At 38.5% G+C, this 12,161-nt stretch overlaps 1 protein-coding gene across 4 annotated transcripts in view; it reads left to right on the forward strand.

Annotated features, from left to right (window-relative positions):
- Positions 1-12,161, forward strand: part of CNKSR2 (connector enhancer of kinase suppressor of Ras 2) — a 247,260-nt gene that overhangs the window by 196,779 nt on the left and 38,320 nt on the right. For all 4 annotated transcript variants that reach the window (XM_006085611.3, XM_006085612.3, XM_014453028.2 and 1 more), the window contains 2 exons: positions 1,342-1,442; positions 5,041-5,584. In XM_006085611.3, the coding sequence (XP_006085673.1) occupies positions 1,342-1,442; positions 5,041-5,584 (645 nt within the window). The remainder of the gene's footprint in view (positions 1-1,341; positions 1,443-5,040; positions 5,585-12,161) is intronic.

Consider the following 12,161-nt stretch of genomic DNA (forward strand, 5'->3'; position numbering starts at 1 on the left):
CTCAATAAATGTTAGCTGTACTTACTAATATTAATCAGCAGCACAAGAAACATGTAACAATACTAAAATATGAGAATTGCTAGGTGGAGAGGGATCCTGTAAAAATATATGCCATGGCCCTGGCTGGTTTGGCTCAGTAGATAGAGCGTCGGACTGCAGACTGAAAGGTCCCAGGTTCAATTACGGTCAGGGGCACATGCCCGGGTTGTGGGCTCAATCCCCAGTTGGGGGCGTGCGGGAGGCAGCTGATCAATGATTCTCTCTCATCATTGATGTTTCTGTCTCTCTCCCTCTCCCTTCCTCTCTGAAATCAATAAAAAAATATATTTAATATATATATGCCATGATTTATCACAGAAATCTGAATATTAGTCAAGCCTTCTGATGGTTCTTTTGTGATTTAGAGTTTCATTAGAATAAGGAAACATTTGTTTTAATACCTTTTCACTTCTTTTATCATCTGAAATTCATATGGCTAATACTTCTGGGTTTTCCCTTGTAAATCAGATAAAGAATTAACCCAGCAATGACAGGTTGGTTGAGATGTTATTTGTGGAACAGATTCTTATTATTGCCCTTTTGCTGTATTTTATGTATTCAACTAATATAGCTCTTAGAATTTTCCCCCTTCTCTCTTGCCTGAGGTCAGCCAAGTCACTTTGTCGAGCCGCTTACATTTTCTACCCTTTTAAGTAGTTCTAGAAGTTTGGAGTTTGCAGCCCACATCAGCAGATTTGCCCTTTTGCATTTGGCAGGAATCAGGTTTTGCCATGTATTTCCCAGTAGAGGTGGGAGTGTGGTGTTATAGAGATTTATGTCAGCATGACTCTGGAAACAGTGATTGTTAGATAACCAGTGAATTGAAGCCAGAAAAGAGAACTAAGAACATTATTTTTGGAGATGTTTATGTCTATAGAGATCTACAGCAATATATGTATTACTTTTCTTTGAACGTTCATCTTTAGGATAAAATGGTACATTTTAAAGGGGCATCGTGTGATGTAATTCATTAATTGAAGCTACAGAATAATTTGGTCTGGAACCTCAAATACCCTAAACTTGATTTGGCTTATGCGATGTCTTTTTCTTAACTCCTTAAAATTGTGGTTTTGTACAATTGCTTGCTTTAAAAGGAGGTTGGAATTAATTAATTGTACACTTCCTTCATTCTCAGAACCCAGGTGAAAATAAAAGTTGGTGGCCTGGGGTAAGGGGTGCTGGGGAGCAGGGTTTATATGTAGAATGTAAACTTCCTTCTGTTAGCTGGTATTGTGTGTTCCTGAAAATATGTCTAGAAACATCTAGTAGGATGTTGATATATCTATGTGTGTGAATTTTCAGATTACTGGAGTGAGAGTGACAAGGAAGAAGCAGATACTCCATCAACACCCAAACAGGACAGTCCTCCACCACCCTATGATACATACCCGCGGCCTCCCTCTGTAAGTTACCAACAGGAATATAAACAGCATCAGATTCTTTGACCTAAAACATCCCTTTGTATGTTTATAAAAAAAAGATATGTGGTGAATTGCATGTTAGACCTCAGCTTCTTAGGGGAAAGAAAATAGGGAGTCTAAAGGCAATAAGGGAAATTTTTGAAGTATGCAAAGAATATTTAATCAAGAGAAACAGTAACCACAGATTCCAGGCATAATAAATATCTGACCAGTTTTATGTATGTATGTATGTATGTATGTATGTATGTATGTATGTATTTTAATATAATTTTTATTTTTTATTACCCCTATACCCTCTATACCCTCTTCCATCTCCACCCACACCCCTCCCCACTGCAATCACCACACTGTTGTGCATTTCCATGAGTTCTTCCTTTTTTTCTTTTGCTCGACCCCTCCACCCCCCAAAACCCACCACCACCACCAGAGCTGCCAGCCTGCCCTCTATCTATGAGTCTATCTTTATTTTTCTCGTTAGTTCAGTTTGTTCATTAAATTCCACATATGCATGAAATCATATGGTACTTGTATTTCTCTGACTGGTTCATTTCACTTAGCATAATGCTCTCCAGGTCCATCCATGCTATCGCAAAGGGTAAAATTTTTGCCCTGGACCAGATGGCTTTACAGATAAATGTTACCAATTATTCAGAGAACTAACACCTGTCCTTCTCAAAGTGTTCCAAAAAATTTAAGAGGAGGGATGACTAATTTTTTTAAGAAAACATACTATGTGTGTCAGAATAGCCTTTGTGAAAATAACAAAAATATTTTTTAGAAAAAAATTAATTGACCTTATCTATTTCACACTAATAAAATGTATACCTATATCCTTTAGAATCAACTCATAAAATTACGATTACATCTATATTAACCCTTTGCACTCCGAACCATTCTGGACATTGGCTACCAGCTACTCGACGCTACTTTGCGGCGGAAACGTGCATTTACAGACCCTCGTATTATTTAGTATAATTTTGGAACCAAGTAACGTATTATAATGATATTGGACTTATATGAATTGGGTGACATCAAGGAATGTATATTTGCAAAAAAACAATATTTTATTGTTTATAATTTTGTACAGTATGATAAGTTTTGTAACACTCCCCAATATGCATTGCAGGCTGATTAGTGCATGTTTGACAGTAATAAGTGGTTTGACGCCTGCCACCAGGTGTTTTCCTGTTAGAACACACAATGCAGTCCCGTTTTCTTTGTCCCACATCGGGAATATGTAGTTTATTGTTTAATCCGACACAAAACCCGCTGACATTTCTTGTATATATCTTAGTAATTTTACGATATTTTGATTTAATTTCTTGTGCCATTTCAAGATAAAACTTCAGGGAAACATGCATGTCTCAAAAAGTTGCGTTGAAATAACTCAATTCCCCGTAATCACTAATAAACTGCAATGTCCCCTGAGAGGGGACAGCGGAGTGCAAAGGGTTAAACATGTTTTGGCATTTAGATTTTTAGACAGCCATGGGGTCTGATTTAATGTATATGTTTATATGGTGCTTCAGACCTCTTAAACCTGTGTAAATTATTCTGTGTATATACTTTGATCTTCAGATAGGTTAAACAACTTCTGGATTGCTTGGGACTATCCTACTTTATGCTCATTCCCATCAGAATTAGTGAAAGTATCTCAGTAGTGCCCCACTTTAGACAATACATTGTATGATCATGGTACCATGAGAGTCTATTCTGCCTATGTTGGGACTGAGTCTTCCACATAGGAAATAGAAGCTATATTTGGGTGACAAGAACAGTAAACCTAATTCCACCTCCATATAAGTTCAGGGGATTTTCAATAAGAAAGGTGCCATGCAAGATGTTGATATAATTCCAGACCTTGGCCTTCTCAACCTTGGCTGTGCATAAAAATCACCTCTGGAACATTTTAGAAATGCAGATGTTCAGGCCCAATCCAGACATATTAAATCAGAATATTTGGGCCTGCACACAGCTCACTGGACTGGACTATGAACTTTTTGACAACAGTTTATTCATCTATACATTTCCTGGCCTAGCTCAGCACTGGCACTTACTTATTAAGTGCTTGATAAATGTTTCTGAAATAAACGAATGGGTACTTTTGGCTAATAATTAAAAGGAAGCCATATTTTAATAAAATGTTTGAAGACAATGTTACTTACCTAAGGAGAAGAAGAGAAAAGTGGGGAAAATTCAGAACCATTCTATCTGTATGCAAATTTCTTTATTAAATGCTGAAGTTTACTGAGTGCCACAGAATGCAAGGATGAGCTATGGAAATGAAATAATGAAATCAGTGACAAGATATAGTTTTTATCGTATTTCCCCTCTGTCCCTAGAACATCAGAGTCTGAATAATTCCTTTAAAATATTTATAGAAGAGGAAGAAAGGGAAACTCCACCTATACCAAATAGCACTTTAATCACAGCAACATGTGAATTTCAAGCAGGAAACTATTCACATTGTTAGTAATGCATGAGAATATAAACTGCCCACAGAAAATGCCGCATAACTTCTCCTTTACCCTGAGGGGCAGCATGCACTTTCCCTTCAGCCAGGCTTGTCCTCTGCCCCATTTGTGATTAGCATGTTTAACAAATCTGGCTTCTCCTGCCAGAAGAGGGCCTGGGCTGGTCTGTTAGCCCCCAGAGCTAGAATAAGGCTTTTTCCAGTAACTGTTCCTGCAGGTCTCTTATAGCATTCACTTGATTCCAGTTCTTTTTCTTGGCTGTGCTTTTTACTGAAACATATAGTCCCAAACTTTAAATTTCAGGGATAAAAATATTCCATTTTTCTTTTGTATTTATGTACCCTGAAATGCCTGTGCTCAAGGGAAATGCTAATCCCTATCAGGGTATAATCTCATGCTACCTACTTTTTTAACGCTCTAGAAAATGCCCCAGAATTGAATAAAGCTCCATAGGAGCAGACATTCACCTGTGAAGAAGAGGAAGGGTTCTGTTGATCATAGGCACTTTGTTTTCACATCCCAACGTCTCTCTTCTTACACGCATCCCCAAGCTCCATAAAATCTGAAAATAGGAATTTGGCAACAATTGTTCAGGATTTCAAATGTGTACAGATCTTAAAACCTTGGATTATTTGTTCAGTTGCTGAATAGTTCTTACATATGTACTCACATTGTCTTGTACTTTCATTGTTGTAAAAAAAATTTTAATCTTTATTGTTCAAAGTATTACATAGGTTCTCCTTTACCCCCCATTAACCCTTTCCAGCCCGCTGCCGTACCCCTCCCCCAGGTCCTTACCACCCCATTGTCTGTGTCCACGGGCCATGCATATATGCATACAGGTTCATTGGTTGATCTCTTCCCACTCACTCTTTGCATTAATTTGTCAGATATTTCATGAGAGCCTGGTATAAATAGTTACATTTCAATACCTCTGCATCTCAGTCTCATGAAATGGTAGCTGGGGCCTAACTTTGAAATGTGTGAAAGCTTGACAATCACTAACTCTCAACTAGCCATGTTACCCAGTTGAAATTGATGTATTCCTTGGTGATAGAAGTGGTCTGTTATTTCTGTAGAGACTGATCTGAGGCTCCTTTCCACAGATGAGTTGCGCCAGTCCTTATGTGGAAGCAAAACACAGCCGCCTCTCCTCCACAGAGACCTCTCAGTCTCAGTCCTCTCATGAGGAGTTTCGTCAGGAAGTGACTGGGAGCAGTGCCGTGTCCCCCATTCGCAAGACAGCCAGCCAGCGCCGCTCCTGGCAGGATTTAATTGAGACGCCCCTGACAAGCTCAGGATTACACTATCTTCAGACTCTGCCTCTGGAGGATTCTGTCTTCTCTGACTCCGCGGCCCTGTCCCCAGAGCACAGGCGGCAGTCCACCCTTCCAACTCAGAAATGCCACCTACAGGATCACTATGGGCCGTACCCCTTAGCCGAGAGCGAGAGGATGCAAGTGTTAAATGGAAACGGGGGCAAGCCTCGAAGTTTTACTCTGCCTCGAGATAGCGGGTTCAACCACTGCTGTCTGAATGCGCCGGTTAGTGCCTGTGACCCGCAGGATGACGTGCAACCCACAGAGGTGGAGGAAGAGGAGGAGGAGGAGGAGGAAGGGGAGGCAGCAGGGGAAAACATAGGAGACAAAAGTAAGTATGTTGATGGAGATTGCTAGCCTGTATACACAGAGTCCTAACCTTTTCAAACTTCTTATTTTAAGAAAATAGAATTCTGTTTCCCTTTTTTCTTAAAATAATGGTCTTGCTACATAGGAAGTTAGGTATCCCTTGGTGTCCTGCTTTCAGAACTTACGTAGCTTGTGGGGAAAAGATAAGTGATGAAACTTAGGATACCCATAGTTAGAGCAAATAACTTTTTTCTCCAATTACCTATTGCCTTTTAAGGTTAATGGTATTCATTTCTTTATCTTCCTCCGCTTAGCCACTTCTTCTCACCTGCATGCATCATCCTTTGGTCCGCAGTTTTTGCCCCCTAAGTTTGTGTTAAGAAACTATAAATGCTTCAAGGAGGGTGTTCACAGAACCTTGGTTGAAAGAGTAAGTGAACACACACACACACACACACACACACACACACACACACAATTTAAAAATCCAAGTTTTTCCAAGAAAAAAATTTCACCAGTGTTTCTATCAACTTAGCCAAATTTATGTCTAGAAACCAATTTGCCAAAAGCATCCATTTACTTTCTTAATAGGGATGTTGATTACAAATTTCAATTTATATGAATCAACTCTTAAGAGAGACAAGTCAATTAAGTAACACTCTGTCTTGTTGGAATTAAGAATATGTTTACTAGTTATCAAGTTCTTTATCCACCATGTAATACCGAGCATCTTTTTATAACTAATGTAATACACCAGTTCAGAAACCTAGGCTAGTTTAAGAAAACAGCTATAACTCAGTTATTTAAAAAGAAAATCTAGGACTGGCTATAAATCTTGAATATTAAATACCCCCCAAAATATAGAAGAAATAGTATAAAACTGTTTACATCTTTTTATTCAAAATGAAGTCTAGGCCAGTTAGTGCATATAACCTGAGCCATTGTTGCTGAAGCCACAGTTACTAATTTGGTTCTACTAGGGCATGAGACTACTCTTTTTAAAGGATGCAAATAGACTTCATCCTTCAGCCCATTTCATGAGTACATGAGACGTTGACTACAGGATATATTTGTGTAAGTACTTCATCGCAACTGAAAATAACTAAAAGCTCACAGGTTAACAGCAGGCCAAGAGTCTCATTTCAAATGAGGGTCCTTTGGCGATTATTAACAAGAAAATAGAGTGGACTTCCCTTTATGGGATGGTTCTTTATTGCCTTATTTAGTGGAAATTAAGTTATGACTTATACCATCAAATATGAGTTTCTTGTAATAAAGTGCATGTGTTAAACCAGTTTTCATGTAAAGTATATATTAGCCATAATCTCCATCAGGAACATTACAAAATGTATACGGTTGGTGCAAGAAAGGTAATTACCATCAATTACCTGCCAAGCCCTTGCAACATTAACATTTATTAGAGATTATGGAAGAGATTGTAGCAGAAATGTCTAGGAACTATGGTAGGCCTCTGCAGGAGTTCTGGCAAACATGATAAAACATTTTTAATAAGGTAATTATCAAAATTTAACTAGAGGTGAGTTAGAAACTTTATTTCAACTGTCATCCAGGTACTACACAACTGCTATAACTATGTCAGGTTTGTCCAGTACTACAAGCACAAAGCATGTGCTAGCATCTGAAAGCCCGGCCCTTGTGCTCACTCATCCTTCAGGCCTCAGTAGCCCCCAGAGCATCTCTAGGTACACAGATTTCAATTTTTTTCTCCTAGTGTCTCTTTTTTTCTTTTGCTTTTTTGTTGATTTGATTTATTTTAGCCATATAGACACACACTTAAGTCAGTGGATGTTTCCTTCAGGTTCCCAAATAACTCAAGTGGGCAGTTGTTCGGTACTACTTTCCATCTTTTTCAGTGGACTCTCTCTTTGTGGAATAATTGTGATGACACAGAACAGCCCTAGGAAGTATGTCAGTAAATTTGGTATTGCACATTTGGACTTTATGGTTCAATATTGTGGGGCAGTTCATGCTATTTCAGTCAGCCCTGCTTCTCTAAAGGTGGCCGTGTACTATCTATCACAGCCCCATTTCTTTCTGGGTATTTTTCCATAGATCTTTTCACTTGATGTCCCAGTGTCCTTCAAACTATCCTCAACAAAGCAGTGCTTTTCATGCTTGCCTAGAAAATGCTTCTTATTTAATGGAATATAGATTTGCCTTCCTAATGATGTTTTTTCTTCATTACTGTTTCAAATATTTTGGAGTGTAAAATTTGATGAACCCTTCATTTGGGAAACATCAGCTCTAAAATATGTGTTTTCAAAAGAATCTCTAAGGTCTAGTTATGGGATGTTGTATTCATGACTGCCCCGGGCTGGCCATTAGGAGTAAATATTCCATGCTGCTTATTCAAATCAAGTTGCTTGGCGTTATGTCAACAGAGTAAAAATTATACCAGAGAAAGAAGCCGTGACCATTCCATCAGCCTCAGATGTATGTCATGCCCTCCAATACGAAGCACTCACTATGCCACTGCACGGGTCAGCAGGCAGCCGTGCTTATTAGAATCAAAGTCCAACAGCTGTGTGTTACTAACCGTCCTGCTCCAGGTCAGCATTCTGTTTGACCTACTAAAGTGAATCTGCACTAATCAAGTACTGACCTGCAGAGGAAATAAGTTTCATGTCTCCAACTCCAAACATTTTTCTCAGTTTATCAAGAAATTAAAAAATGTCCAGTAGATGGGCAGAAAGAGTAATGGGGGGGGGGTAAAACATAAAAATACAGTTTCTCTTCTTCTGCTTTAATGGTGAAGAATTGTCATCAACCAAATTCCTTTCTTATCATTTATATTTAACTTAACTCTATATAACATATTATATAGTGTTTATGAGTTTACAAAGCAAGATGTACCTAAATCTGTGGCTTAGATTATTTTTTCAGTTTCCTTATAGATGTTCAATTTGGACCTGCTTATGAAGAGTAAATTTAGCATTCTTTAGAACAGACTTCAATCTGTGTTCTCATGATTAAACTACCTTTTGTCTTATTTTAAAATTCAGTTATTTAACTGTCATACTGATTTTTCTCAGGCTGAACTCATTTTAGTCTAAGGTGAATGGTACTAAAATTACACAGATGAGACCTGTCTTGTTTTCCTTTGACTGAAAAGTCAGCTTGCATATTAATTATCCTGACCTACTTCACTGGCATTTGGGAGAAGACAAGTAATTTCCTATTATCCCAATTAACAGTTCTGAAACTTACTGAGGTACGGGACTTATAATACTTCAGTTAAATTAAATTATAAATTATGTCAACCTATGCTAGTTTCAAGGAATTACAAAAGTGGGGGGACAAAATATAAACTTTTTTAATTCTGAAATCATCCATCATAACATGAAAGTACTGTTTTGGTTAATGCAGCTTGAAGTCTGCTGGAATGGTTTCCTTTCCATTGCCATGCTAGGCAATTTAGATGAGGTTTCCAAAAACTTTATCCCTTGATCCTGCTGATTTCCCCCCTGGCCATCATAAGATATTTTGTACATTCTCGGTGCCTCCGTATACTTGATGAAGTTATAATGTACTCTTTTTTATTATCTTGGATATAACCTACCAGTATTCTCACTTAATTTACACATTTATTAGCATGGTTTTAGAAATCTAAAGCAAAACCTAGGGAGCTTGGATGGGGAGGAAGAGGGTGGATACAATCCATTACCTGGTAGCTATAATACATCTCAGGTTATCTGGTCAAGATGTTTATTGATGTTTTCAAATTTAGATCTGCAGAGAAATGTATTTTAAAGTTAATTTTTTAATCTAACATCCTTTGCACACCATTGGTAACATAAAATATGCAGCTCAGTGGCCTACTATCTTAAATTATCTAGGCTGAGAGGCTTGATAATGACTACCAATTTAGTGCAGAAAAAGATAGATTAATCCTCTTCAATCATTTTAAAGAGTCCTAGAGTAATTTCCTGAAGAGTTTCTAAAAGCCATGAATTTTATTTTTGAGAACATTCAGGTAGGAAGTGTGTGGGCAAGGGGAAGATATTTCTAAAGTATGAAATTGTGTTAAAGGGAAAAGGAAGCAAGTTGAAAATAAAGAAAAATGTTGCAGTATTTTTATGGTCTTATTTATTGTCAAGATAAATTATGAACAAGCACAAAGATTTTAGAAGAGCATAATCATCAACAATATCTTAAATTATAGTTTGGCTTTAAATGGAATAGATGAAAAAGATATATAAGCATTGGGAATAAAAAGACATTCATTAAAGTTAGAGAAAGAATAGCAGAGAACCTTAAATATGCCACTTTTGTGAAATTTAAGGTCATCGTTCTTGGCTTGTTGTATAACAAATATATCCTATCTAATAAAGAGGGAATATGCTAATTGACCTTCATGCCGTTGCAAAGATGGTGGCGCCCACAGCCAATAAGGCGGGGATATGCTAATTAACTGTCCTGCCCTCAAAGATGGCGGCACCCACAGCCAATAAGGAGGAAATATACTAATTGACTGCCCTGCCCTTAAAGATGGTGGCGCCCACAGCCAATAAGGAGGGAATATGCTAATTTACTGTCCTGTCCTCAAAGATGGTGGTGCCCACAGCCACAAGATAGCCAGCAGGGGAGGGCAGTTAGGGGGAACCAGGCAAGCAGGGGAGGGCAGTTGGGGGAGATCGGGCCAGCAGGGGAGGGCAATTGGGGGAGATCGGGCCAGCAGGGGAGGGTAGTTGGGGGCAACTGGGCTGGCAGGGGAAGGCAGTTGGGGGCAATCAGGCTGGCAGGGGAGGGCAGTTAGGGGCAATCGGGCTGGCAGGGGAGGGCAGTTAGGGGCAATCGGGCTGGCAGGGGAGCAGTTAGGCGTCGATCAGGCTGGCAGGGGAATGGTTAGGGGGTGATCAGGCTAGCAGGCAGAAGCGGTTAGAGGCAATCAGGCAGGCAGGCAGGTGAGTGGTTGGGAGCCAACAGTCCCGGATTGTGAGAGGGATGTCCCTGTTGGATTGGGCCTAAACCGGCAGTCGGACATCCCCCGAGGGGTCCCAGATTGGAGAGGATGCAGGCTCGGCTGAGGGACACCTCTGCCCCAGTGCACAAATTTCATGCACTGGGCCTCTAGTGTGTGTGTGTGTGTGTGTGTGTGTGTGTGTGTGTATTCACAGAAAAATCTAGAAAGTAGTAAATATTCTCTTAATACCACATTGATTTTGAAGAAAGACTGTTAGGCAGAAATAAAACACTAAAGATCAGATACAGAGTCTAACCATTCTAGCCATAATTTTGATATTGTTTATAGGTTGGATTTTTAATCTCACCTCCCTCATTTTCTGGGTTAAGTTATAAGGAAACGTTATCATGTTTATTTATAGGAAATTCAAAGGTGGGTTTGTTCTGGAGTGAATTGCATATCTCTGCAGTGTTAGGACTCTCAGTTAACTTTTCTGTAATGCCAACAGCTCCAAGCATCACTTCTTATAAGATAGTATCCAAAGAGCCAAAGATCAGGCCCTATCTTTAGTCCTTTTTATAAGATAAAGGAAAATGTCCTGGATCCTTCAGGGAGATTTAGCTCTAAATTTCATTGGCCAAGGTTGCACCACATGCCCATGCTTAAATGGAAAGGGAAAGGGAATGATTTTGAATAGTTTAGAATAACCTTGATTTGTTTTGAAGATCATAAAGAAAAGATATGTACCAAACTGCTTATCTACATGAGACTCTCTCCTGTTATATATGTTATATCCTCAAATAATTTGTTCAGTGTTTCACTCTTTGAAAACACATACCCCAGACCACATCACATCATTTAAGTCTTGGCAGTAACAAAATGCTAGATATCTAAAAGGGGATAAATATGACATAAATGAACATATAGCTAGTTAGATATAATTACTGTTGAATTTTGAAATGAATAAGCATGTTTTCCTATAAGCACTAAGTGGTCAGAACATAGAATGTTTATTTATAGGAAATTCAAAGGTGGGTTTGTTCTGGAGTGAATTGCATATCTCTGCAGTGTTATACAGTCTGCGGAGATATTCCTCAGTTCCAATTCTTGTTTTGTCACTCTACCTCTAGACCTCAATATCTTCATTGTTAAATCGTGTGGTGCCAGTACTTATGAGGTTGTATGAGGATTTAATGAGGTAATGCCAGAAAACAGTTTCCATACCTGACACACTGTAAGTCTGTCCAATAAATGTTTTATAATTATGTAACTTATGTAGATTTTATGCAGATTTGAATTTAGGCAAAGAGGGCAATTACAATACTTAAGTAGTGAATTAGTCCTGGCTCACCTCACTAAATAACATTTACCTGACTATATGACCTAACTTTGTTCACCTCCGGCTATTGAATTGAACCAAATGAAATGTTTTTGTAGGTCAAAATGATGAAATATCAGCAATTTTGTATGTTTCAACATAATATATTAGCCTTGTTTTAGGAGCTCAATTAAAAATGTCTCTCATTTCACATTCTTATCACTCACTACTCCTTTTCCTTTTGACATTGGACATTTGGGAAGTCAAAAGAAACCTTATGTTCCAAATAGCACTAACCGTATCATATATATTTATTGAAATATGTATTTATAGGTTTTGCCATTCAGGTCTCAGTTC

Source organism: Myotis lucifugus, unplaced genomic scaffold (assembly GCF_000147115.1).
Source record: "Myotis lucifugus unplaced genomic scaffold, Myoluc2.0 scaffold_20, whole genome shotgun sequence".
Classification (NCBI taxonomy): domain Eukaryota; kingdom Metazoa; phylum Chordata; class Mammalia; order Chiroptera; family Vespertilionidae; genus Myotis; species Myotis lucifugus.